General features: G+C 45.8%; 1 protein-coding gene across 19 annotated transcripts in view; it reads right to left on the bottom strand.

Moving 5' to 3' along the window:
* mical3a (microtubule associated monooxygenase, calponin and LIM domain containing 3a) overlaps positions 1-23,390 on the bottom strand; it is a 39,787-nt gene extending 16,397 nt beyond the window's left edge. For 5 of the 19 annotated variants that reach the window (XM_062562879.1, XM_062562882.1, XM_062562881.1 and 2 more), the window contains exons 1-30: positions 23,068-23,390; positions 22,108-22,315; positions 21,846-21,962; positions 21,653-21,754; positions 20,860-21,015; positions 20,461-20,561; positions 18,655-18,912; positions 18,387-18,502; positions 17,862-17,988; positions 17,670-17,763; positions 16,877-17,024; positions 14,729-14,925; positions 14,471-14,589; positions 14,307-14,372; positions 13,991-14,164; positions 12,892-12,984; positions 11,018-11,128; positions 10,397-10,459; positions 10,073-10,186; positions 9,816-9,914; positions 9,383-9,496; positions 8,848-8,949; positions 7,898-8,005; positions 7,318-7,504; positions 6,495-6,589; positions 6,215-6,311; positions 3,425-3,620; positions 2,492-2,802; positions 2,207-2,299; positions 1,542-1,697 (exon numbers count right to left, since the gene is read on the bottom strand). In XM_062562879.1, the coding sequence (XP_062418863.1) occupies positions 1,542-1,697; positions 2,207-2,299; positions 2,492-2,802; positions 3,425-3,620; positions 6,215-6,311; positions 6,495-6,589; positions 7,318-7,504; positions 7,898-8,005; positions 8,848-8,949; positions 9,383-9,496; positions 9,816-9,914; positions 10,073-10,186; positions 10,397-10,459; positions 11,018-11,128; positions 12,892-12,984; positions 13,991-14,164; positions 14,307-14,372; positions 14,471-14,589; positions 14,729-14,925; positions 16,877-17,024; positions 17,670-17,763; positions 17,862-17,988; positions 18,387-18,502; positions 18,655-18,912; positions 20,461-20,561; positions 20,860-21,015; positions 21,653-21,754; positions 21,846-21,962; positions 22,108-22,315; positions 23,068-23,346 (4,201 nt within the window). In that variant the 5' untranslated portion in view covers positions 23,347-23,390. Of the gene's footprint in view, positions 1-1,018; positions 1,082-1,541; positions 1,698-2,206; positions 2,300-2,491; positions 2,803-3,424; positions 3,621-6,214; positions 6,312-6,494; positions 6,590-7,317; positions 7,505-7,897; positions 8,006-8,847; positions 8,950-9,382; positions 9,497-9,815; positions 9,915-10,072; positions 10,187-10,396; positions 10,460-11,017; positions 11,129-12,478; positions 12,633-12,891; positions 12,985-13,990; positions 14,165-14,306; positions 14,373-14,470; positions 14,590-14,728; positions 14,926-16,876; positions 17,025-17,669; positions 17,764-17,861; positions 17,989-18,386; positions 18,503-18,654; positions 18,913-20,460; positions 20,562-20,859; positions 21,016-21,652; positions 21,755-21,845; positions 21,963-22,107; positions 22,316-23,067 lie in introns of those variants that run through there. The other 14 variants (XM_062562894.1, XM_062562880.1, XM_062562884.1 and 11 more) reach the window with 14 other exon arrangements.
* Positions 23,391-26,920: the final 3,530 nt, after the last annotated feature.

Below are 26,920 nucleotides of genomic sequence, written 5' to 3'. Positions count from 1 at the left end.
TAAATTCTCCTTTTGGGAAAATCGTTAAAAGAAGAGAACCAAAGTTCAAAGATTATGTGGGGAAAAAATCTGTCAAAAAGAGTTTTGAAGAGTGGAGCCCAGTTATAAGAAAAAATGAAAGCATGAAATGGCTGCAAAACCAAAATCCATTGGTTTTATTTCTGAAGACAGCTTTAAGGAAAGTTCTATGGCAAGAAAGTCATACATTAGTTTCATGGAATCCTATAAATCAGTCAACAAATATGAACAAAAGGTTTGGGCTCAGGGCAGCATTAGTAATAGATACATGCAGCTATCCATTTTCAAATGTGCAAATGGATTACATTTGAACCAAGCAAAAGCCAAAAAAAGGTTAACAACATTGGTTAAGTGAAGAGCAATAATCCTTCATTTGAAATAAATTGGATGGGAGAGGCATCTACTGACTTTTAGAATATCAGTATAACATTTACCATCACAGTAGACATGCTTTTGTTCATGTGGGTGTCTAGTGGGTCTGAGCACAAGGAGATTGCAGAGCTTTTAACCTCGTTAAAAGTGTTGCCAATGAATTCAAATTTGTGTGTGGGACTCTCATTACATTCAGACGAGCGTTTAAAAAGAAAATCAATAAAATACCTCGGCAGCCTCGATATCTGAACTTGAAGTGCCATTTACACACTACCCATCGGTGTTTTCAAGCTGCAAGGCTCAAGTGTCTCTGAGTTTTTTTTTTATTATTCTCCTTTGTTCCAACATACCTGGCTAATAAATATTTCTGATTGCTGACTATGTTTAATACACGAGTAGCTGAGCAAAGAGAAAATACATATTTCTGAAGTTGGATGGAAAGGCCGAGAGGGAATGGCAAGTGAATCAAGACCCAAAGAGCGCAGAACTCTTCAGCCTTGCGCCATGCAAGCTTGTGAGTTCACTGGCATCGGAGTGGGTCGGCTTCATGCTCCAGAAAAAACGGCCAGACAGATAAAAGGAGGAGTCTAGGACGGGAGGTCATGATCCCCTTATGAGTCTGTGCTACCTCCAGACATGGACTCCAACCAGACCCTCACTGCCTCGTGTCGGGCGGATGTGTGGGCGGGCGCTACGTTCAAACCAGGTGATAGAGAACAACGGGGGGATAGATGGCAGGGAAATAACAGTAGAGTAATTAGACACATGGGAAGGAACGTGGCAGAACACATAAGAACAAAGCAGAACAAAACCAAAAGGAACTGACAAGGGGGTTATGTGGTGCACTGGGATGTGGTTAAAACATGAGGTCCACCGCAGCGACTCGGAACAACAAATTAAAACACTGAGCACAAAATAAGACATTCCAAGAAAAAAAAAAAGGGGGACGAAAAAGGTACAAAATCAGAGATGATCATAAGCGACAGGTGAGTTAGTTGGTGGAGGTGGCTCCTCCCGTCGCAGACACAGACACACGAAACGGAGCAGCAGCAGCCGCACTGAGGAAATGGCACAGCCTGAACCTTGACCCTGTGAGGCCTAAAGCCTCGGGCAAAACCTTCCCAGGTGTTCAGCTCCTCTGGGTGGGTTACCTGTGGAGGGGGGCTGCGTGAGCTCAGAGGGCTGGGAGAGTTGGGAGGCCGAGGCCGGCCCGCCCGCCTCGTCTTGCTCCAGGCGAGTTCTCACCAAACCTGGAATGTCCAGCGGATCCACCGGCTGAAGGATTTGTTGGATCTGCAGGTTTCGGGCTAAATGAGGGAGTCGGCCATGTTGTGTTTTGATCCAAGAAGTCAGAGGGAGATGAAGGGAGATGAAGGCAGTTGAAGAGAAAAATGAAAGAGAAACAAGGCAGGGAGAGTTAGAATGCAGTGGCACTAAACACATAAGAGGGAGGCTGCATGCACTAGACTGCAAAAAGAATCAAAGCATGAAAGAAAGAAATCATAACCACATATTGAAAACAACAATGCTGCAACTCAATGCCAAGACATAGCTGCAGCACCTACAGGGGGAACTCCGATCAGTGCATTGAAGCCATAAACAACCAAAACTGAGGTATTAAGTATTACAGGTTAACGGCTCACAGTAAAGAAACACATATTCAAACACAAAGTCCGTGTTGAAACAGCACTGCAAACAACAAACCAAAAAAAAAAGAAGGTAAAAAGCCACACACTTGTTGCAGAAATCCTTCAAAGAGGAAACCCAAACGCTCATAGGCACTGCAAACGCATCCACGGGCCGTTATTGCTGCTACCTTTGAATGTACCAACATCCTCTTCATCTGTGAGGTGCTTCTCCAGCCAAAGGCCAGACTGGAGCTCTTTATCCCACGGGCAGTAGTCCCCCTCTGTCAGCCAGGGCACACGGAGGCCCAGCGCAACAAAAAACAAAAAAAGAAAAACACAGATACACACATTCGTGCACGCTCACAAACACAGTGGACGTAGGGGCACGTGATGAAGAGGAGGTGGACGGAGACAAACATTTACAATCATTACAGGCACCGCCTTGAAGGGGGTGGAAAAAAAAAACAATTTACCGTCGCTAGACTCCTCATCGTCATCTTCGTCCTCATCTTCCTCCTCGTAGTCTTCATCGTCTTCTTCCCCGTCTCTGCTGAGCGCATCGGCCGGGGCCTCGCCCCCCTCCGCCGCCTCCTCCGCCACCCCCTCCCCCTCCCCCTCCTCCTCCTCCTCCTCCTCCTCGCCCCTCAGTTTGGCGTGGAGCTCTACGGCCTCCCTCCAGGGAACACCTCCGAGGTCTGAAGGGCTGAGAGGCTGCTGTTCCTCCTCCTCCTCCAGATCCTGGTCCTCCTGCTCGTCCTCCTCCTCCATGTCCGACTCCGAGCTACTGTTGGAAAACACAGGTGGAGCAAAAGGTTAGAACGAGTAGGAGGGAAAACACGGGACGTGTATGGGGGAAGATTTTAAGAATTTGTATTTTTTCCTTGAAGGTTCACCTGCTAACTTTCCGTGTGTTTGAGCCTCAAAAGTAAACCATGGCCACAATTAACTATATTATTGTATTTGATGTCAGAAAAAAAAGAACAGAAGTGGAAAATGGATTTCATTTTTTCAATTTCAACTCTTTTCTATTATTTAATGCTTTATGGTTCATTTATATTTTTTTTAAATCAGTGTGGTGGAGTGGGAGTTGGCAGTTTTTATTTATTTATTAAAAATAACTCTGGTTCAATATTGAAAATGTTTCTACGTTGCAGTGCGTTAGATGGATTTATATATTTTTTTTAACTAAATGTTTGTCACTTAACTGGATCCCTCATTTAAAGAAATGTACACGTGAATAAATGCTGATTCTCGTGTGACTTTGACCAAAGGTAAGACCCATCCATCAAAGCATCAGCTGCAACAATTAACATCAGCATTTCAGCAAGTACAAAATCCCCAAATTCAGCCACGCACAACAGTACCACTTCAAAAGTGCACACGTCAGCGGTGTCTTGATTTCTTACCTGGAGCCCAGGTCGGCATCCGTGGGCTTGTCCAGCACGCTGCTGAGGTTGTGTTCTGCCAGCGTCTCCTCCGGCACCTCCTCCAGCTCCTCCTCCCTCTGCAGGGACAGGCGGTAGTTCTCCAACTCGATGCGCTCCGGGGTTCCCCGCAGACGTTTGGCCAGGCCGGGCTCCTGCAGTCCGTTTACCCCCGGTGCTGGGGTCGTTGGTGGAGGCGAAGGCCGGAGGGAAAATGGAGGCATGGCATGAGGGTCGGGGTGGGGAGGAGCAGACGAAAAAAGAAAAAGAAAAAAAAAAAGGCAACTGAGAATCATATACATGCAACAGTAGAGCGAGGAGAGAACTTGTGCGGTGGGGGAGCCATGCAGGACTGAGTGAAAGGCCACATTGAAGATATTCCTCCGTCTGTGTGAATGAACTGCAACGGATCTACTAAACAAAACAAGGCCTTTTCCAAGGCCACACCCTCTGGAACGCTCTCCCCAGCACATCAGGCGTTCTCCTTCACCTTCAAAACGGCCCTCAAAACTTTTAAAAGCTGCTTCTAACCTGTGATGCTCGATAAGTTTTTGCTTCATTGTGTATCTTATTTAACCTTCCACCATGTAAAGTGCTTTTGAGTACCTTTTAAACCGCTATAGAAATAAAATGTATTGTCATGTGAACATAAGTAGTCTAGTGCATCAAACCCATCAGACATTTTATACACATTACTTTGTTACTATTTTGAGAACAAACTGACAAGGACACACCATTTGAAGATCTAGAACTGAATTTATTGCATTGAATTCCTACAGCAAATATTATCAACACATAAGTTTAACATTCTAAAATGATTCTGTCATTCTACAGGTGTGAATACCAGATTGGTGCCTTGCCTTTTTCCCATCCTGAGAAGCAAATCTTAAAACTGTATATTTATAAACCTAAATGTATCTACTGAATGTACATACATATATATATATTCTGTTAATATGAAATGGATCAAAATTGTTTTTTTACAACATTCTAAACTTGTTGTCCCTTAACTTATTCAAGCAGATTTAATCAAACATTTCTCTCTAATTCAGAAATAAACCCATTAACCCATATATAGCTTAAAAAAGACAGGTGTGATGATGAATAGGAGATTGGACCCTGTAGAACTTCTCTTTATAGATCAGAAATGTTGACAAACAGCTGTACTGCTTGTTTGGGTTTGGAGTTCCTCTAAATAAGGCAGAATTTCACTAAGTTATAGGACACCTTTTCACTAAAACCAAAACTGAATAAAAACCCTACAAATGCTTTATGGACCTTTTGGTGCTTTCCTATAGTTACATATCTACCCTAAATATTTAAAATAAAGAATATTATTAACACTATTTTAGGAATTACTAAAACATTAGGAACAATAATTATTGCTAAATGTGTATTACGATGTAGTGGAGAGATGAACTTCACCTGATATATGACCTGATACCACCTAAAGCGTGTAGAATATTTTGGTTATTGTAACAGTATTTTTCCATGACTTTACAGTCCACTAAATCATTTATTTTTTCAAATATTTCATTTACAACACTAAACTTGCCAGACTACAGGAGGCCTTAAATAACTTACTTAAATGTATACTGCTTTTTTTTGCTAATCTTACCAGGCTGTTCTGTTTAGCTCTTTCTGGTTTGGTTGAGCATACTACAATAATATATACGATTCAGTTAATGTAGCAAAGACGCCCTATATAAAGCGATCGGTTGGGGTGAGGGGTCGAGGGGATCAGCGCAGACGGGATGGTCGGGAAGGGGGGGAAATCACAGGAGAACCAATCACAGGCACTAATTCAGGCACTAGTCAAGCTTTCAGTTTTAGGATGCTCTGATAGGAGGGGGAAAGGTAAAGCTCACAAAAGTACTGATACAGGCACTTTGTCACAGCATGGTGGGTTTAGTAGAAGGGATACTGTAGGTGCAAAACAGCTTACAGAGAAAGAAACATCACAAAGCAGGCTTTAAAAGAAACACATCACACAGGAAAAGGTAAAGCTAAAAAGAAAGCAGCCACAGGCCACTAGAGGTTACAATCACAACAGAACAAAGCTTGGCTCTTCATTAAAACACCAACAGGCAGGAACGTGTCCATGTAATTACCTAGGATGAACATGCTGCTGGATTGTGAGTTTTAAATGTTATTTTGAATGAAACAGCTGGTACATTACTGCCACATCTGTTAATGGAGTTACAAATATCCAACAGTGCTGCCTGAAGAGTCGACCAGAAGGAACTCTGACCAACTCCTTTTTAATGACCAAGCCAAGAAGAATAAATAAAGCAAAGATGCACCATTCAAATCTAAAATCCCGCTGCCGGAAGGGGGGGGGTGATAAGCCCCCACTTAGCAGCCTCAACCAATCCCGAGCCATGAAATGTCTGTGACAAAAAATGACTGGTGCATCTTCAAGAGATAAATAAATCCCCGAGACAGGGAATCACAAGGTTTACACGAACAGGCCGCAGGTTCAGTGATTCAATACAGGCAGCTAAATCTGCACAGTCCCACTGACATTAGTGTGCAAAGGGAGTAAGGAAAAGAAAAGAGAGTCATGCTAGAGGAGGTTGAGCAGGACGTTGATGGAGAAACAGCAGAAGAGGTAAATGCAGTAGGTACACAGAAAGGGGGAGTCTAGGGGGTTGTGGGCCACCTGATGGCAGGTCCAGGAGAGCGTGCGGAGGAGGGTGCGCAGGCGTGCTCCCGTGCCCGTCACCAGACGGTAGGGGGCAGCCACCACAGCAAGAGAGTAAAGCGGGGTACCTGAGGGCTGGAGCTCGGCCGGCGAGGGCGATGCAGCCGCCGCCGCCCTCCCGGGGGCATCCACGGTCGCCGTAGGAGATTGGGGCCCCTGGTTCTCCTGCAAAGACAGATGAAGGAGGTCAACTGCAGTAATGTCCCAGACGCAACTGCTACGCTGCTTCACACGTGTTAGCTTTCGTGAATTGAGTTTAGAGAGAGATGAACAAAAACAATGCACTTGTGTCAATGCTGTGCCACGTGAATCCCACCAGGATCTCAATTGGTGCAGGGAAGAGGTTACCTTAGCAGTGATCGGACCGGGGGAGGGAGCAGGCCTCTTTCTCTGAGCGTAGCCAGACAGACGGTAGCAGTAGTGGGGCTTGCAGTAAAATTTCCCTGTTGGGTAAAGGAAATACAAAGCACATATGCAAATCAATTCAATACAGGAATACATATATGCATTGCATGATCTGGAAATTATCCCATGTAAGCTCACGTTTAGTTCAGTTTATCCTTTGCTTTGAATGAACAATGAAAGGATCTTCCCTTCTGTCTTGGCTCAGACCATCAATCCCACAGGTAAATTCAACAAACAAACAATCTCTGAGATCAATGTGATGTAACTTAACACTTAGGTCTTTGTGCTGAGCTTTACATGTTAAGAGCCAGAAGGGGTTGAAAAGTCATATGGTTGTAGCGTCTTTCAAGTGAATATGGCGGCATACGCGTTTGTACAGAAAGGAAAGAAGCCCGGTGCAACGTGGTAAAGTGTGTGCTTTCAGCTCATTTATCTCTGTGCCTCCGGTAAATCCACGGGTGGGGTGGGAGGCTGCGGTGTGCATTGTCCATCTCCCACAGTCTCTTTTTCTGAGAGAGCGCCGCAGGAGGGCGCGTGGGTGTCACATTTTCTAATCAGCAGTGGCTTTAAAAAAAAATGCATCAAACTGAGCCGACGTGATGGTGTGCAGAGGATTTCGCATGCGTGCAGACATTTAAAGCCGTACAAATGGATTTGTATTTATTCTGCTTTTGCAACAAGTTTGGTTCCTAATGGCTACTGTGGTTCATCGGAAACTTTATGACAAACGGACACGATGCACGGAAGTAACCATCGGCAGCCTCACCGTCCTCTGCGTCGAACGCGTAGGAGGACAGTCGTAGGGTGGTGCTGCAGTATTCACACTTGAAGCAGCTGCGATGGAAGAACTTTCCCTCCGCGCTCAGCCGCTCCATCACGTACACGCGCTTTCGGCAGAAGAAGCACACGTCGCTGCCGCCAACGTTGACGGGGAACTCTTTCCTGAGGGAGCCCTGCAGACAGGACAGCGCTGGGATCAGTTGTTGGGGAGAGAAGAGGCTTAAACGCATCGAAGGATTTAGTGCAGGTCACACGGCAGGCCGCTTCCAGACATGAGGTTAGGACTGGGGGCGAGAGGAGGGGGGGGGGGGGGGCGTGTCTCCCGTCATCGCGTCAGTGATCATGACACGGTTACTTATGGAACAGGCACAAACACACTACACGTCTTTTAGCAGGTGGATTAATGTTGAACTGTGACAAAACAAAACACAACACTCCAAAGTACCAACAGCGTACGAGTGTTTGAAACCACACGCTGATCGACACCCGCGACCTACGCAGCCTTCACGCCTTCTACCGCGGTGGAGGGGGGGGGGGGGGGAGGGGGGCAGCAGCAGCATGCTTACCAAATCCCTCTTCTCAGGGAAAGTCTTAGTGTCTCCCTCAGATTGGAGCTGATCGGCTATCTGCTCAGCCAATGAGCCAACCCCGCCCGTGTACATCCTCACATAGCGCTATCAACAGCATTGAGGGGAGGAAAGAAAAACACAGGTGGTCAAACATTACAAAAAGGAATGATGGAAAAGTAAGAGAACGTGAGCGAAGGACAGCTTGAATGCGGCTGAGCGCTACGGAGTTGACCAGCGCCTCCATAACGCCAACGCTTGTTGATGCACACTTCACACGCTTGTTGTCATTCACATGCACGATGTGCATTAGCCACTCACACATCACCGTTGCATTATTAATGGGACAGTACATATCAACAAAAGAAATTCTTTGTTAAAACCTGTTATTACTTTAAATCTTTAGTCAATCCATACCAGGATGAGGATGAGATCTTAAAAAGGTTACCCTGAACCACGCAGACTACTACTGTGCATGAGATTGGAGCGCGCTCTGCAGTCCCACTGCGTTGCAAAGATCCTTCCCTGACACCACTGGAACTGCACTCGTCAACATGGGAATTAAACTAGACAAGTTTTTTCTCTTCTTTTTCCCTCTCTTTTGCCGCCCGGCTGCTCTTCCAAATCCAAGACAACTACTAGAGACTCTGTTGGCATCGTGACTGTGGGGTATTATAATTAAGTTCAAGCGCGTGTGCCAGCTGTGAATATTTTCACGTCGGAGCAGAGAGTCACAAGGACGGATTACTCACCCACGCGCTTATCACGACGACAACAGGCTGCAAATGAGTTCCTCCGTGACTCACAACAAGCAGGCGGCGTTTAAAGCGAGTCTCGAGTGAGCCGGAGTCTTGTTAAGCAACACGTGTGGTTGCGTGAGATGATGCAGCTTCATGAAGCGTGCTCGCGTCACCACACCACATTGCATCAGGACGTGAAAAGGGGGCTACCTGTCTCAGGGCGTCTGATCGGGATGGGGGGGAGGCGGGGGGCGGCCGGGCTCGGGCAAGGTGCCATTGTTCCATAAAGAAACGCGAGGGATTTTTCTTAGGCTCCACAAAAAGGAGGGAGAAAAGAGAGCAGTTTCAAAATAGTCATTTAACAATTAAGAACCATAATATGAAGGATTTCTTTCAAATTATTTTCTGCTGGGAGAACATCACCTCGAGGGGTTCTAACCTAACATCCATACGTATATGAAGTGTCATATTAACCATATAGCCGTTAACAGTTTACGTTTAAATAAACAGACAGATGAATACCATCCAAACATGGATCTTATCCATCATAAACATTCTTTAATGCACTCTGAGTTTTTCTTACATGCTCCCTTATGCAATCACTAGTTTAGACTAATAATATGTATTAATCTTGGTGTCTATTTTTGAAAGGGTAAAGTTGACCAACAGGGCAAGTTTCCCCAATAACAGTGTGCTCCTTTATAAAGCTGTTTAGATATTAAACGGACAATCAGGGGAATTTCACCTGTGCTCCGGCTGGCTTGGCCTCAAGCTGAGAGGCCAGTAGCTCAGCCCTCTCGTGAATACTAAGCACGTATAAGGGCATTTCATCATCAGAGTGCAGAGGCCTTGCTGGCTCCTGTAAAGAAATACATAATTCAATCACAAAAGAGATGTACAAAGCAGAAAATGCAATTGCGATGCAATCTCCTTTTCAAAAAGTGCGTCAAGACAATAAAAACCACGGAGGGTTTGTCAGCCACAGTTTTCTTAGTTTGTCGACCTTTGATTCAAGCAGTAAATTAGGCCTGTGTGGGTAAAGCAAAGCCACGCACTAAGTGAGGGCAATCTAAAGTGCACTTGAGATAAACACAGACTGAACAAGCTAGAGAGAACTTCCATACGAGGCAACGTGCAACGCGTGTTAGAGGGTCAGTCCCACGGCACCAAAGCCTGACCTTTGTGGAGCGGTCAGGAGAGGGCAGTGGTGAACCAGGGGTCAGGTCCCGGGACAAGTGCCACTGCTCTAAAAAGAAATGGGACGGCTTTTTCTTCGGCTACAAGGGGGGGGGGGGGGGCAGTTGAAGGAGGGAATTAAACTTGTGAGGATGTGCAGCATACAACGCAGGCTAAGAGCTGCGACCAACAATAAGTCCGGATATAGGAAATCATCGTCTCGTTAAAAAAAAAGAAGACGTCCATGCACGGTGTTCACCTTTGGCGGCTTAGCGGGTTTCCCCTTAAACCTGGAGATCAGGCGGTCGGCCCGCTCTTGTATACCGGGGATGTGAATGGGTTTTGGCCCGGTCGGGTGCGGCGGCTTCCCCTCCTGCCAAGGAAGCTCCGTTGAGACCCGAGTTGAACGGCTCATGCTTTTAAACGGCACATTTTTTTCACATGAAGGAAAAGCCAGATTTCGCCTCAATAATGCAGTGTAGTTTCACAGCTACTAAACCAGTGTCATTAAATAATATGCCAACCACGAACAACAGCAGTGACAAGCCGAACACGCGTCCATGCAGGCACTCATTTACTCTACCCCGTATTTCAGAGGCATCTCGTAGTATTCGAGCTCCTCTTCCTCCGGACATTTATGCAAGTGCTTGAAGGCAGAAATGAGCAGACACACATACAGCATCAACACGTTGGTTTGCATCAAACATGTACAGATTGTTTAAAAAAAAAAGAAAAAGAAAAAAGGAGGTGTTGTGTTAGAGAGCGGCTTGTTTGTGCAGAATCTCTTTACGTGCCTTGCAAAGAGATAAAAATTATCCGAGATCCCCCGAGTCTTACATTTATTCACAAGCCGTCACATCCAAACAGCCTCGCCTTCAGCAAGAAAACAAGCCGCTCCTCTTGATAATGATACACACCACCCACTCAAAGGGTCCAGGGGAGTAAACAACACTGTAACCTCGCTGGGTAGTTCATTTGGAGAAACGCGGGGCTTTGGTTTTTCTTTTTTTTTAATTCAGACCACATCCTGCAAAGGCCAAATCGGAGGTACAGCAGACATAATTAGAGGATGCTCTCAGAGAAGAACAAATGCGAGTCTGGGTAAATGGGCCACTAGATGGGTTTGCCATGGATACGTGGCAGAGATAGATGGACAAACACACACACACAGACAGACAGACGGATACAGCAGTCTGTGTGTCACCTCTGAGTGAAGACACAGCGAAGAAGTGGAGGAGGAAGAAGGGAGCAGAATGGTTTTCTTTGGGCAGCTGCGAGAGCCCGAGCTGGACAGTTGGTCCGCGTCACGTCTGGCCTTGAGAGATGAAGGACAGGAACGGCCGATTCAGCGGAAGAGGAAGAGATGATGATGATGAAAATGATGTTGCTATGACAAAATAGGCTTCATACTCCTAATAAAGTTGAAAATTTGCAGCAGGATATTGAATATCAATGCTTTGACAACTTTGCAAAACGAAAAGTTATAGCTTGATTTATTTGCATCAGCATCCTTTTTGTTATTCATTTGGTTAATAGAATTAGTGTGGGCTGACACTTTACTTGCTTAGGTGCATTTACAGCATCGTTATATTGGCACCCAAACGCACGCCTTTAAAACAGACTACCCACCAAGTGTATGCAGCAAAAAAAGGCTTATAAATACAGTACAATGGTTTAAAAAAGGAAGTGATTCACTGGTACTGTAATTAACCTTGTCATACATCTATCTATAGATATATCAAGGCCTCTTTGATTTGTACAAAAAAAGCCCTTAGTGCAGGAAAATCATAGAAAAGGCCTTGTGAAACATCATGAAAAGTGTTTTCAAATTCTTACATTTAATAAATATACTGAAGAGTACTGAATACAAGAGTGGCTTGAACTAACTATATCCTAAAAGAAGTGCCTGGGATTAAAGTGATTATTTCAGGTCTTTGCTAAATACTTTAAATTAATTCACTTTGCAGCTAGACTGACTGTGCATTTTGAGGACGTTTAAGAACAGCAGTGAATTAAATCTCTTTAAAGACGGGGGTTTGGAGTATAAATCGGTCTCTGTGAGGGGAATACTTAATCTAGTGACGAGACAAAAAGAAGACTACTTTCTAAGCATCATCAGAGGAAAGGAGAGGAGCAGGATGACGACCAGGCGTCCTAACAGACTACTGCCGGTAGTACAGGGACCCTGTGAGCAACAGCCTGACACACCTCGGAGTCAGGTAGGTGGCCTAATTATATCTACTTCCACAGTGAGGGCAGAGGTTCAGGCCCATCAGGACCTCAAACTGGAGCTCTCAGGTGAAAGACAAGCAACAAGGAAAAGGATTTACATCATCATCATTTAACTTTAACTCGTCTCGTACTTATTGTGTGTCACTTTTCCACTGGTTGACAGGTGGCCCAACAATGTACCAATGCACCTGCAAAATGTGCGGATGAGGAAAACCCCAGAGGTGCAAACTTGAACGACCTTGATTTAAAATCCAAAAAGAAACTCCCGCAAAATGGGCGTGCCAATGTAAATGCAACCAGGGCTTAATCAATTAATTAGGCCCTCTGAGAAATATTGTTTCTTATTACAGCTTGGGGAGGCTACCATCTCCTTCCCTTGCTTCCGGATTACCATCAGTGAGAGGGGGGGGGGGGGGGGGGGGTCCGGACCTAATGGGATGCCAAGGTTGTTGGAGGACTACTAGGCCTTGAAGCTATGCTACGTTTAGCGTGGCCAACCGTACCTGCTCCCCCCGGTTGGGCAGCGGCTGACCCTTGATCATTTCTTTGTAGCGAATGCTCAGCTGCTCCTGCTGCTGCGTGCGTCTCTGAAGCAGGACGGGGGAGAAGCACAGGGGAGAGACCCTGAACTCTATTTGGCTGAGATGTTAAACGCACACACAGGCTTGTTAACCACGCAACGACCAGCCTTTGAGTTAATGGCTTTGTGCTACAGATCAGCAAAAGGTCTACAGAGAAGGTGAGGCTCAAGACTAGTACGGCGCAAAGCGGCTATGACACACACCACGGGGACATTAGAAGGTCAGCCCAGCTGTAAGTCTCTACGGAGGGGGTTCCGCTCTTTACCTTTCTCCATGCCGGGACAGGCGCTGGCTCATTCACAGGCGCTTGGGGCAGGCTAAGGGGAAAAAGGCGATCCAGGTTGGGCAGAGATTCCCCCTTTCGTGGTCAAGACAAAGATGGGAGACAGCGAGCGAGGCCAGCGAGAGAGAGAGAGAGGGGCCGCATAACCATGCGAGGAGGGCATCGTGACATGGTCCGAGATGAGAGGCGGAAACAAGGAGAGAAAAACAGAAGGACGGAAGTGATTCATGGGAGGATGGAAACAAAGGGAAAATCATGTGTTCAAAACTAACGAGGAAATGAGTCATACTCATAAGAGGACCATGCGGAGAGCTGTGTGCTATTTTTAATAGCACTTAGAGATATCTAAAAAAAATGTTAAAAAAAAAATTGAATGGAAAGAGAAAAAAATAATTTTAGCTAAACAATTCCTCAGCAATTTGGCTTACCCATAAACCTTAAAGTTAAGTTTAGTCGCAACATAATCATACAATATGCCATTTACACCTACTTCAATGTCCAAACAAATACACTGAGAAGCAGAAGCTTCCAAAAGACAACAAAGCTCTTCAAAATCAGAAAGCAGCTTTTTGAAGATGGACAATAACAAGACATAATAAGACATTTTCTCAAACAGCACAGATGAGAGTCTTTCCCCCCAGTCAACAATCCTGCCTCGTGTTCTCCCTCTCTCCCTCCCTCCCTCCCTCCCTCCCTCCCTCTCTCCCTCTCTCCCTCTCTCCCTCTCTCCCTCTCTCCCTCCCTCTCTGGGTGACAGGACAACCAAGGCTCTGAGAACCAGTTCACCTCCAGGTCCGGTCAGCAGTGTGACGCCGCCTACGTGACCAGAAACAATACCGAGCCTGACCAATGTCAGCATTCTGGACCCCAGCTCATTACTACAGTTGCCTGCAGCTTGTCCGTCATGAGACCAGAGGCCCTGTCGCACAGCGTCAAGTTATGCCTTAAACAAACCACAATGAGCGTGGAAACATAATCTGCAGTCCAACAAAGTCCGGACACATTCACCATCTATTCCTTGTTGCTTAATCTGCCCTCCGTGGACAGCTTTTCCTTCCCCCCCCACCCCCCATCACCATACCTGTCGTTTGAGTCCCGTTGCCTGAGGAGCGTTCTCCTCAAACTTGGCGAGCAGCTGGGTGGCCATCACTTTGACTTTGTTGTGGTTCCCCGCGGCGCCGGAGTCCGTTTTTCTCTCTGACAAGAGAGCCGGGACAGACGGCCTGTCGTCACGGCCGGCCCTGGACGCCTCCTCCTTTGAGAAAGAAGACATGGAGTAAAAAGCCTGTTTGCCTGTCAGCAAAGTGGGATTAATGAGCCTGCTGTGGTGGGATGGGCTGCACCAACAATAACCACAAACTCAACATCAGAGTCGCTTTGCTGTCTGAACCACTCACATCTTCAGACTGGCTGGTTTTCCTCCTCTTCCCCAAACCGTCCACGTCCTTCTCCTTTTTGTCCTGCTGACGACACGTCACAAGTCATTTGCACTCTCGCGACAGACAGGAAGTGATGAAGGGCCAATTTTGACATTTCCAACAGGCATTTCTCAAACAATGACCTTTGGATTCCGTTTCCTGGATATTGCTATGCTTTGACCAAGTTTGCTGAGGAATGAGATGGGGGATTTGGTGCTGGATATCAGTGCCGCCTTCTCCTCCGGGCTCAAATTGTGGTTATCTGTAGAGAAATGAGCAAAAACAACAAGAAATGATCAAATCCGCTTGGTAGTAATTATGATTTCAAAGCATCTGTGGCACTTCATACAGACACTTCCACGATGCAGAAGCAGCGGCCCCACTGCCTTCCCCAGTCTCACCTCCGGGTGGCACTGTGTCCTTAAACATCTCATAGAACTGGCTGAGGTACATGACCATGGAGAGCTTGTCCGGCTCCGTCACCGAAGACATCTCCTTGCCCGTCATGCAGGGCGAGATGCCAAATTCCCTCTCCGCCACGTCGAAGCCCAACTGGTTGTTCTTCTCCTGGTCTCGCTCGTCCAGGGAGTCGAAATCACTGAGCGCAGTGGGAAGAGACAATGAGTGAGGACAGCAGCACACAAAATCATGTCAACAAATACACATGTGCAGGCTACACTGGTATTTACTACAAAAGCTAGCAGATTTTTTTTTAATCACACATTATGTTGAGATTCTTTTGTCATCAATTTTTAATAACAGGGATTCATATTTAAATAGGTTTTTTCACAAAGAATAAAAAATGAGACATTGACATCTTCCAACGTTTACCATGTTGAAACATGGCCCTGAACTGTGTGTCTTCATTTACAGGAGATTATATTAAATTAGACCCCCTGACAGTAAACTTGCTGAACTGAATGAAGTGAGATATATTGTTATGATGTAATTTGCAAACGGACAAATACAAAACAACATTATTATTGATTGGTGTTCATGTTTCCCAGACGAGTCAAATGCTACGCTAACCAGCTAACTGCTTACGTGGTCTGCGTGGGTGGTTTTTAGATTTCAGAAACTGAGCTGACAGATGCTCTATAGCTCTGTTGAGCTGAGGCGAAACGACAGATTGGGGATAGAAATGATGTGGGCCAGTCACTATGAGCGACCTCTTTACATTACACACTCATTTGATTGTTATTCGAAAAGTATTGATCACTGCAGTTTTTCAATTATTCAATCCAATCTTCATAGGACCCCCTAATGTACAATTTGATTCAGAGCAAAGACTGTCCTGTGGACGCTCCAAATCGATAAAAGAATAATCTAATATTGCTCATTTTGTGATGAATCAGCAAAAAAAGAGGGCGCTCGTCTACAGTTTCCAGCAACTAAACAGCAGTTTTGTCTCTCGTGGATGTGAATTGACACTGCGCCTGCCAGTAAACATGAGAAGAGAAGCATCTCCATAAAGCCGTCTACTTACACACGTTGCAGAAAGAAGAATTAATGCATCAATACTGCAGCTGAAAATACCATTAGAAGGGGTCATCAATACATCTCAACTGCACGTACAATCCATTTAAAAGCATTAGAACTGGAACATCAGGCACAACGCGAGCTCTCTACTTAATGCCTTCTTCCCCGAAAGGTACCGTCACTCATCCCTCTCCCTCCCCTCCTTCCATCCACTGGCCTATAAAGAGCAGCAGAGCACAACTGCTGCTCTACTTGCTAAAGGTCACTCAGGACGCGGACACTAATAGCTTATCATTCTAGTTGTCGCATTGCCTCCAGAGGGTAACAAACTACAATGCGGATGGAGATGGTGTTTGTTTTTACTGTGTGTAATGGTGAGGAGAGTGTTTATCTCTGTGTGTGTGTGTGTGTGTGTGTGTCTTTGGGAGGGCCGGGCAGGACATGAAGAGGGCTCCCTTAAGGGATCCGAGGGGCCATTATTACCAATAGCGGTCAACCCATTTACAGTGATGATTGACTCAATACCAAGGTCCCAAGCAGACAGTGAACATCATTTCACATACACGCAGCAGGCACGTCATTACAGGCACTGCAGGGGTTTTAAACCTTTCACGCCGACCATAAAGGGTTACGCTTGGCAGCAAAGATGCTTTCTTGCAAAATAAATGCTGTCATTGGCAAGAGTCTGGACTCCTTTTGAGCGGTGTTCTGGTTTTTGGCATCGCGCCCGATACAGATTAGCGATCCAACACCAGTATTTCGTTAATAAGATTTACGTCTCACCGTATGGAACATGCGCAACATCAGGCTTGACTGATAACGATTTTATTAATTATTGAAATAAAACATTTATATATGAATTTGGAGAATTATTATTTATTCCTTATTCTTGTAAATATAAAACTCATTGTTATTGCAACAAGTTGGTCAAAACTAAAACCAGGAATAAAGATTCTTGTATATAATGTAAATAGTATAAAAACACAGTATTGTATTAAGGATATTGGCCCAATTGTCACCAAAAAATAGGCCCATCACTAGTTCTGTATATATTCCTTTTAGCTACTCACATGAGGTCCGGTCGGTATCGGTCGATGAGGGCGCACAGGGCCAGGCCGCTCTTCCAAGACATCGTAAGATCCGTTACATTGACATTCCTGTACCCCTCCGTTTGTCTCTGGCACCAGTTCAGCAGCTTACTGGATCGAGCTATGGATTCTGGGGAGGCGGAAAAATTTTAATGAATGATGTTGACGCAGCAGGTTGAACAGAATTTGGATTAAACATAAAATTGTTTCTGGGCAGCACAGCATCCTTTCTGCTGGACAATGTCATGGTCTTGGTCATGGAAGGCTCAGCATGGAATCATAAAGTTCTGTCATCCACGGCATCATCATTCATGTTCGTACCAGTTTTATCCAGCCGATGAGTAAATATTATGAACAATCAAAAGCTTTAAAGGGAGGCCAATGAGAGATTAGGAGAGGATGCAGAACCCACAGGAAACCTTAAAAACATTCAATAAATCTGCTGAATACAACTGCAGAGCTTGAATAACGCATCTATGTGTTAGTACACAAAAATACATTTAGAGGCAGCAATGGGTCCCTCAGTTTACAGTATTCATTTTGACCGTTTTCCAACTGTTAAAACTATTAGGAATTCTTGAAAAGCAACATTATGCTCTCGGACTTTGTGTTACCTCGCGACTGCTTGTCAAGCAGGCAATTGTCTAGGGTGGAAATAGTTCAATATTAACCATCAGCAACTGCAGCAAAATCCTACACAAATCCATCTGCACAATTTCTTATCCACTACTAAACCGTTCATAATCTGCCTTTCAAGCAGGTAACAGATACTGACCATTCCTGGCCAACTTTGGGGTTGAAGAGTTGATCACATTCTCAATTTCAATGCGCATTTCCCTGGGCTCTCCTGTGTCGCAGAGGTGCCTCACCTGCAACACAAACATAACCGTCACTACATTGCATGGACAAAACATGCGTTTCCTGACTTCAAAAGATGGCCGCTGAGATTTGATTGGCTCCCACTCACCTGGCTAGGCTTGAGGAAGTTAAGGCAAATGTTGGGGTAACGCGTCGTTGGGTCCACGCTGAAATGGCTGAAGTTCTTACTGACGTTTTCTGGCGTGGTTTGGGGCAACAGGCGGTATATACTCTCCCTAAAGCACAGGGGAAAACATATAGCTGTATTCCGCATGAGCTCCATAAGCAGTCCTACTGCTGGGAGGAGCTTAATGGCAGATACTAAGGGAACCGATCATGAAAACACATTAACATTGTTATCAAAAAGCACAAAGGGGAACAGAGGAGACTTTTTCCATTCAGTCCTCATGCGGACCTCTTATCCCATTAGTACTAGCAGGGGTCGGACCAGTGCTTGAAATCACGTACAGGAACATTTCCTAGTAAAGCACTTAGAGATAAGAGGGTGTGTTTAAAGAGGCAGCACATGCATCTGTGAAGGTGTCGCTGTGTGTGTGTGTGTGTGTGTGTGTGTGTGTGTGTGTGTGCAAATGCAAGTACAAGGGTTAGTTGAGTCTTTGCGTTTCGCCCTCACCTCTCAGCTAGAACCTCCAGAGAGGTTTTTCCCTGAGCCCAGCTCCTCACCATCCAGCCGGAGTCTATGGCCGCCAGGAAGCCGCGAGCGATGCCGGTGCCCATGGGCCAGAAGGGCTGAAGAGCGCAGCCAACGCCACATCCAACAGCCAAATATGGCCACAGACCAACCAAAGAATTATGAAAACAGAAAAGGGGGAAGAATGTTAAAACTGTCAAAAGCTTTAGAATTTTTTTATTTTTAAACACTGCTTCTCTCTCCATCTCACCTCCAACAGGCTATCGCCCACCAGCGCCACCAGCAGTTCGTGGCCGTTGCGTTGGCGCACCATAGCGGCGTTCTCCGAGGCGTACATGCACGTGAAGTCGAACATGGCCACGTCGGGCTGCCCGTAGTGGTTGATGGCGAAGTCCAGCGCGGGCAGCTGGTGGTTGGTGGAGAAATCTGCGGCCTCGCGGGCGTACGACAGCAGGGCGGCCTGGTCCACGTTGGCCCGGGACAGCAGCAGCTCCGTGTCCGCATAGTCCTACGGCAGGGATGACCCATTAGAAGAAGTGGCGTTTGGATAAAGCCCGATTAAGGCAGTGTCGTCCGGAGCTGGAAAAAAAATCTGCCCGCTCAGGAAGTAGCCCGTGTCTTCAGACTGGAGCTGGCCATGAGGGAAGTCTTCCTCGGGTTTTAAAGACATTTGGTGGCACCTCCATCCAAGAAATACTGCAGTAACGGCATTATTATACCATAATATGTCAGATATTCAAGGAATTTGACTTCCGTTGGTGCATGACAGCAGACAGCTCGACAATGGACAACAAGACAACATTGCATTGCAGTGCAAGGATAAAATAAAATATAATGTAATGTAATTGGACAAAAAAGACCCCATTAACACCACGTAACAACCAAACTGTAACTAGATCTAAAAATACATGCTATTAGGTGTAAAAGCATACAGAATAGTGTAGTATGTGATCAAACAGACCACAATTGGGAGTCTGACTCATACATGCCAGGAATAAATAACCAAATAAGTAAAAAATATCAAAAGTATCAAAAAAAAGCAGAGCAATCGTTTTTTGTGACTGGGTAATATGACATTCAGCAAAAGTGACATTGTGAAAAAAAATGTTCACCCTGTGAAACACTTTAAAGTGGAGCCCCGAACAGACTTCACTGTGCTACAGAACCTTGCAGTGGAACAGAGCAGTTCTCTCCAACATGTAGCTTCAAATCGCCGCATTCCTTCACTGTGACATGTTTTCACAGAGGGCGTACGAGGACATTCTTCCACCTTCAAGCTCCCTGCTTGTCCAATGCAGGCCCGCGGTGGTGATGGTGGGTGAGGGGAAGGTCAGAGAAGTGGAAGATGTGAATGAGAGTTGTTCTGCAAATTGCTGCTTTGAACTGTGTGGAGTCGTCGCCCATCTGCCATCGATTCCACACTTCTTTTTCCAGAGTGCAGGACGGAGTCAATATACTTGCTATGAAATTATCCGTCTGGGACTTTGTTTTAACTACCAGAAGTTACTAAAGCAGTAAATTATGACTTTTCATTAACACATGCCTGTATACCTCCAAATCCCCCCCAGGGCGAGGAGACTTGTGTGTACCAAAAGCTCATTAATGTCATCAGCGTGAAAACGTCTAAAACGATGATGGTGATTAGCGACGCGGAAATGCAAATTTAAGAGGCCCTTTGGGGGCAAGTTAGAATCCAAAAAGCCATCACACGAAACATAGCACACCTTCAGTTGTGTTTGTGCCTGAAGACAAAAAAAAAAAAGGTCTTTTCTGTTTCCTGTGGAAAGTGGCCAAGGAAAGGAAACTACCGTGTACAGTGAGGACACAAACACACAGCAAGTGTGCTTGTGTTAGTCGTTTGTTTGGCCTGGTTAGACCATTAGGCCGATACTGGGCAAAAACACAAAGAGAAGAAAAGGCTGAGAGAATGAAAGCGAGTGAGACACTATGGCGCGAGAGGGACAGACGTCTGATTTGGTCAGCCTGTGCGTGCGTACACAGACAGACAGACAGACACAGACAACATTGAACCGAGATCTGGGCTTTGATCACTTACATGCAGAATGACTCCTTTCTCCAACAGGCTCTGTTTTTTGGCAGTCATCACAAAGTAGTGCGTGTCATCCTTGTAGTAGACAATGTTTTCCAGGTCAATACCTAAAGAGACCAAAGATGCACGGTTATGTACCAAACCATTGTTTTTCTTATTGCCATCGCTGGCTCGTCGTCATGCCGTCATTAGAGCAGCAATTATCCGACCAGGAGCACATTGTCGTGTCAGCAATAAACTGTGGCAGACTTGGCAGCACATCTAACGTTGAGCATTTTAATTGGAAAAATTCAGAGCTGTGTTTAAAAATGCTGATTCCAGGAACTAGTTGAAATATATATATATATATATAATTTCATAAGGTTTAACAACATAATGATGCAGTAGATCGGAGCAGTGACAGACCTGTTGCTTCTCTGAGGTCTTGAAAGAACTTCTGGTTGAAGATGAAGGCCACCCCGCTGATCTCCTCAACCTTTGCCTCCGCTGACGTGTTCCTGTTGATGAAGTTAGCGGTGATGGCGATGGCAAGCTTCCCCCTGAACTCCTTGCGCCGAAAGCCTGTGGGAAACAACAAGAGAAGGAGGAAGTAGCTGTCAAGGTCAGGAATCAGTACAGGCATAGGACCTGAGAACAGAGCGTAAACGCGACCACTTGAGTGCTCACGTTTGTACAATTGCAGGGTTTGATATGTCTTAAAAGCAAAGTACACTATAAATACAACCAGATGGTCTGTATCCTGACAGCGTTTTTCTAGGGTTTTTTTTTTTTCCTGTGTGATTGCAGTTCATGGTTCTCCCGGAGGGAGCCTGCTGCTTCCCTCCACTGATGCAGCAGCCAGTAGTACACGGACGGGTCGTGGTACTCGACTCCACAGGGGTGCGGCCGTGAGTGCGCTACAGAGGAAACAGACAGCCTATTCAACAATTCCTGCTCTACTTTTCTGGGAAAAAGGCTCTTTGGACGTAGCAGACGAAAAACAAACACGCAGATGTAAACAGATGTGCACACATGTTCATTCATAGGAACGGAGTGAGGTCAGCAGCTGCACTACAACTGTACACAAATGAGATCACAATCATTTTGAGTGTCCTCGTAGTTGGTTTATGAATAACAAATAGCCCTTATTGAGCTTTCTCTTGTTTGGTCAAGAAAAACAAACAGCATTGCTTGTGCTTTTCTCCCAGTGAGGACTCGCCTGGCAGCGTGTTTCTCCTTCCATCGGCTCCAATGATGACATTGAACTCCAGCTCGTTGACAGGGTGTGTCCTGGGGTGGACCTCAGCCCTCCAGCCTATCCCTGAGAAAACACACGGCATGTGTAGATGTGAAGGAAAGGCATCATGGCAGCCAGACGGACCAACCCCACACTATCGCTTTGACTCCCTTACTTTCAGTCTCTTGATCTTCTGGGGGCTCGATGAGACCCTTGAACTCCACGTTGACATGGATCTCAATGCCCACCAGGAGAGCCACTTTGAGCAGAATCAACTGAAGCTGACGAATACCTGCAAAACAGGGGAAAGAGAAGGAGAGGAGACTCGGATGAACTACCGAGGACACGGACGCATCTTCTCTCCCCAGTACGTTGAATCTTGTTCTACGAGCAGAAATGTCATAATAAACTGGGCCAAGTGTGTCGAGTGCACTCACTGATATGATCAATGGCCCCAGCGCAGAACTTCCCATAGAATTTCTTCGCCCCGAGGCCCCTGAGGTCCTGGATGGTGAAGGGCCAGAGATGCAGCACATTGTTCCTTGAGAAGGCATCTCTCTTCTCCAGGAGCACCACTTTTGCCCCGAGGAAGCCGAGCTCGATGGCTGTACGTAAGCCGCAGGGTCCCGCACCAATGATCAGACACTTAACACAGAGAGAGGAAGATGTAACAGAGGGAGTTAGAAGAAAAGCGCACCTTGACAGACCGGGCTAGCATTTAGATCTTACTTCTTAAAAAATATCCAACTAGCTTTTAGTTGTGCAGTGTATCCTTTGCCGAGTTGCACCTCCTTACACTCCTTACTGCAAGCCACTTAACAATTGGACGCAATATATGATGACAACAAAAGTTTATGACGAGAGAAGCTAAATTAGGAGAAAAGTCAAGCTAAAAGAAGCTAAAAAAAAGCTATAGATTTGTAGCTGTGCATTTTAGCTTTGCCTATAAAACAACATAAGATAATTTAACATTAATTACAGTACTATAAAATAGCATGGCCTGAGCTTAAAAAGGCTAAGCTTGTTTAAGTACACGTTAGCTGTAAATACCTGTTCAAAGCTGCACTAGTCTTTAAATTCATCAGTAGTCAAATTAACTTTACAAAGTTAACACAACCGGTTCATCAGCCTCAACCCCCTATTTTGGGGTTTATATACACAGGAAACCAGAGCAGACCAGACTGCACTAAACCGAACCCTCAACAGAAATGAACAAGTGTCCCAGGAGCGCCACTTCACATAAAGCCTTCCCGCACACGCTGATGGTGCAGGTGAATATCGGCATCGGGTGACTTAACAGCGAGGATCAAATTTGAGCGCTGGCTGAACTGAAGGCATCTGGAAGCAAAGCCGCCCTTTGAATGGCGCGCACACCGTTTGTAAAGATCAAAGCTCACCTTGGAGTTGGCACAGACGCGGCCCTTCTTGTACTCCTTCTGGCTCGCCCGCTTGTCTAACTTCGCCCAGAGCGCCTTGGCCTTCCAGTAGTTGAGTTTGGACTTGAGCTTGTGGTAGAAGACCCGGTACTCGCAGGGCTTGACTTCCAGGTGGTCACAGAGCTCCTGGAAGGCCTTGAGGGTGCCCTTACACGTGGTCCCCTGGACGAAGTTGTCGAACAGCGCGTGGGCCTTGTTTGCCCCGTTGCCTCCCATTGCACCAGCGCCTCCATCCCCCATATTCCAGACTCAGGGCTGGCTGCTCCCCACACACACACACACACCACCCCCCCACCCCCTCCTCCTCCTCCTCCTCCTCCTCCTCCCCAGGGAGGGGTCTCCGGGTCCAGCCCCAGCACTGGAAAAAGCTCTCTCGTGAGGGGCTCTAACTCCCAGCCTCAGGCATCTTCATTCTGTCCGCAGGAGGGAGAGAAATAAAAAAACGTTTGAGAATCATAAGACGATAAGGCAGAAAACAACAGATTTGAAATGTTAATTAGAAGGTGTGCTTAAGTCGTCTAACTAGAACTTCACATGTTGGTCGGAGATGCAATCAAAGCAGCGAGTGAGGATGAGTACCAGATTGTTTGTGGTCTCGCTGTCATTCTCCTGCAGCACAATGACCTCAAACGAGCCAAAACGGGCACTGAACTCGCACAAAGCCAAACAGGAAACGCTCTGGAAAGCTCTGGGTATCAAGTGTGCAGATACGTCCTTGCATCCCAAAACCCCATCAGAAAATTTAAAAAAGTATACTCATTAAAAGAAAATGATTTGGCAATAGTCCATAAAGCATCCTCTGGGACTTTTAGGGTTTGTTTAACTGCTCTGATTGTATGTGAGTTGTGAGTATTTCGGAGTCCGGGAATCATCCGTCATGACAGGAACGTCTTTGAGATTTGTGTGTTCAGCGTCATGAGCTACCTTTAGAAGGTCGGCGGTACATCAGTGCGAGTAGAAGAGGAACATGATGGATTAGATTAGATTCAACTTTATTGTCATTACACATGTACAGAGCAACGAAATGCAGTTTATCATCCAACCACAAGTGCAATTGTAGTAGGTACAAGTATACAGATAAAGAGTATCTTACAGATATCATTACAGATAATGATAGAGAAGAAGAGGATGAAAAGAATGTTGCAAAACCGTTGCTTGGACAGAAGTGGTAATGGTGAATGCAATGAAGAACCTAGCTTCGTCCCTTCGATTTGGAGAAAAATACATTTTAAGCAAAATAGTGGCTCTGATTTGCTTCAGCTCCCCCCAGGGCTGAGGCAGAAACCCGCTTAATTTTTAACCCCAGGAACCTGACAGAAAGCATTCTTGATATTTTTGTCTTACTTCTAATATGGGAATATCCAGAGTGTTTACAGCTTACTTTACAAATTAACATAGAATACCTTTAAAGTGCTGGTAGACATATTTTGTTATTTTTAGCGAAAACCACGCTGGCAGCTCTACACTAAAGTAAACTAAGCTAAACTAAGCTAAGCTAACTGGCTACCAGCTGTAGCTCGACATTTACAGGACGTAAGACATGAGAGTGTTAATCACAATCACAAACGACTCGCATGAAAAGAAATGTGTTTGCTAAAAGAGGTCAAATTACTGCCAGACACTTCCTCTTGAAGAACTCCAGTGTGAAGGCCTCGGAGCCGGTGGACGGAGGGCCAATGACGTCCCAGTGGCAACACACGAGGAAAAGGAGGTCAGCAGGCCTTTTTTTTTTTCTCACACCCTGCCAACTCCTCACTGCAGTGAAAACAGCAGGCTCTTGGTTTTGGCTCTGCCTCAGTCAGCCTGAAGGTCGCGGTGCCAGAGGGATGGGCCTCCTCCTCCGCCGCCGCCGCGAGCCATGTGATGAACCTGCTGCACCATGTCCTCCGTGAGACGAGCGGTCGGGTCGGGGGGGGAGCTCACGCGAGTGCGTCGTATCACTTTGGTAGCTTGAAAGCAGAAATGATGCCTTCTGCGGGCCCCTCTGTTAGAGGGCGATCACAAAACATTAAAGGGATCTATTGGTTGTCATCAAAACAGCCGGCGCTCAGTATAGATCAGTCTGTGGCCCTTAAGGCGCCCGTCAATAACAACGGCTTCGCCAAAGTAAGGCAGGGCTCACACGTAAACGCCACTCAAACAGTTATCCGACATCTCAAGCCTGTTTGTTTATCTCCACAAGGCCTGGAGAATGCCATGTGGATTGTAGTTCACTCTGACATTCAGACAGGCTTGCAGTTTCTTTAGTGAGCCTGGAAGTGCTGGGTAGGGGAGGGAGGGGGGGAGGGAGGGAGGGAGGGAGGGGGGGAGGGAGGGAGGCGCTGCGATAAACGCTGCAAAACGAACAGAGACGAAAGACATTCTTTTCACAAAAACAGGCCACTGCGTCCGTGTCTCCGGAGCCACGTAAACGACAATTCTCACCAAACCACACAGAGCCTGACGAAGCCCGTCTGAAACGCCCGCGTCCGAGTTCTCACGTTGCCGCAATTCATCAGCATCGACACCGTGTTGTGAAGAAGCTGTAATGAAAGAGAACAACAGGAACCTGGGACCAAGCCGTGTCAAGGGCAATCGTTTGCCTCATGGGGAAATGACGTTTATTCAAGTGGGTCTCGTTGTTAATAACATGGGGACCTGAGTGATTCCCGCAATGGGCTTTTTACTGCGAGGTAACTTTCAATGGACAGCTATATTATATTGTATTTCATTTTGTAACCAACGTGACACACACACACACACAAAACACCTTGTCGGCAGTAACGCGGCTACTGTCATGGTGTGTGTGTGTGTGTGTGTGTGTGTGCGAGATGCCTAACGGCAGTGCGGCTCAGTCAGGTGTGCTGTAACATGCTCCACCCCGACCCAGCCTAATACCAACAACAGACCTGGCCTGGCCTGTCATTTGAATAATAGTGGCCTCATGCAGAGACCCGTGTGCTCATTTGACAGTAAATGTGGCACCATGCGTCTCCGTGGCCCAGGGAACCCTGACGGATTAACAGGTCGACGTCACGGGCCAGGGGCAAAGCGACATTAACAGTGTCAAGTGAGGGGGTCTGGGAGCGGGGGTGAAATAAGAAACTTCCTCCTGCATTTTTCTACCGTTCTAAAAATTCAACAAATTCATTTTGAAGTGGATAATAAAAAGAAGAAACATCAAAGCAGCTTTGGCTCAGCATGCACTCTAAATCTCCTGACCTCGGGATGAGCTGCAGGATTTCTCGCATTCGCAGGATTCTCAAAAGAATTTACACTCATGCAGGCAAAGACACACACACACACACACACACACACACACACACACAAAAAATGCCTCTGCTTTTTACTGCGAGTATTACATCATCCTCGAATGTAAAAATAGAGCCAGAGATTAGGCCACTGGGCTACACACGTTTGACTGTGTGTCTAAGTCTTATCAGCTATACATATACTATAGTGTGTATAGAAATATACACACTATAGTACTAGGGGTTATTGATTAGTAACAACAAAACAAGTCCCCTCTCATCAAATGAATGATGTAGTTCTCATTTATAACATTATCATCAAGGTACATATTTGTTTTTTATTCTATTTTTTTGTGTATCTGGGGAGGTTTAAGTTAAGGGAAAATCTATGAATGAATGTTGGCCACTCCCAACAGTTAAACATTTACACTATTTATTTTTCTATCTGCTATCTTTATCTGTCCGGCATGATGCATTATATTTAATTTAATATTTTATATACAAGTATTTCTATTCTGAAATATTTCAACTGCAAAACCCATTATTTAAAGTGTGTGCTGTTATAATAACATAATAATCCTATA

The sequence above is a fragment of the Pungitius pungitius genome, chromosome 6, assembly GCF_949316345.1.
Source record: "Pungitius pungitius chromosome 6, fPunPun2.1, whole genome shotgun sequence".
Lineage (NCBI taxonomy): Eukaryota > Metazoa > Chordata > Actinopteri > Perciformes > Gasterosteidae > Pungitius > Pungitius pungitius.
This window is presented reverse-complemented; position numbering and strand designations above follow the sequence as displayed.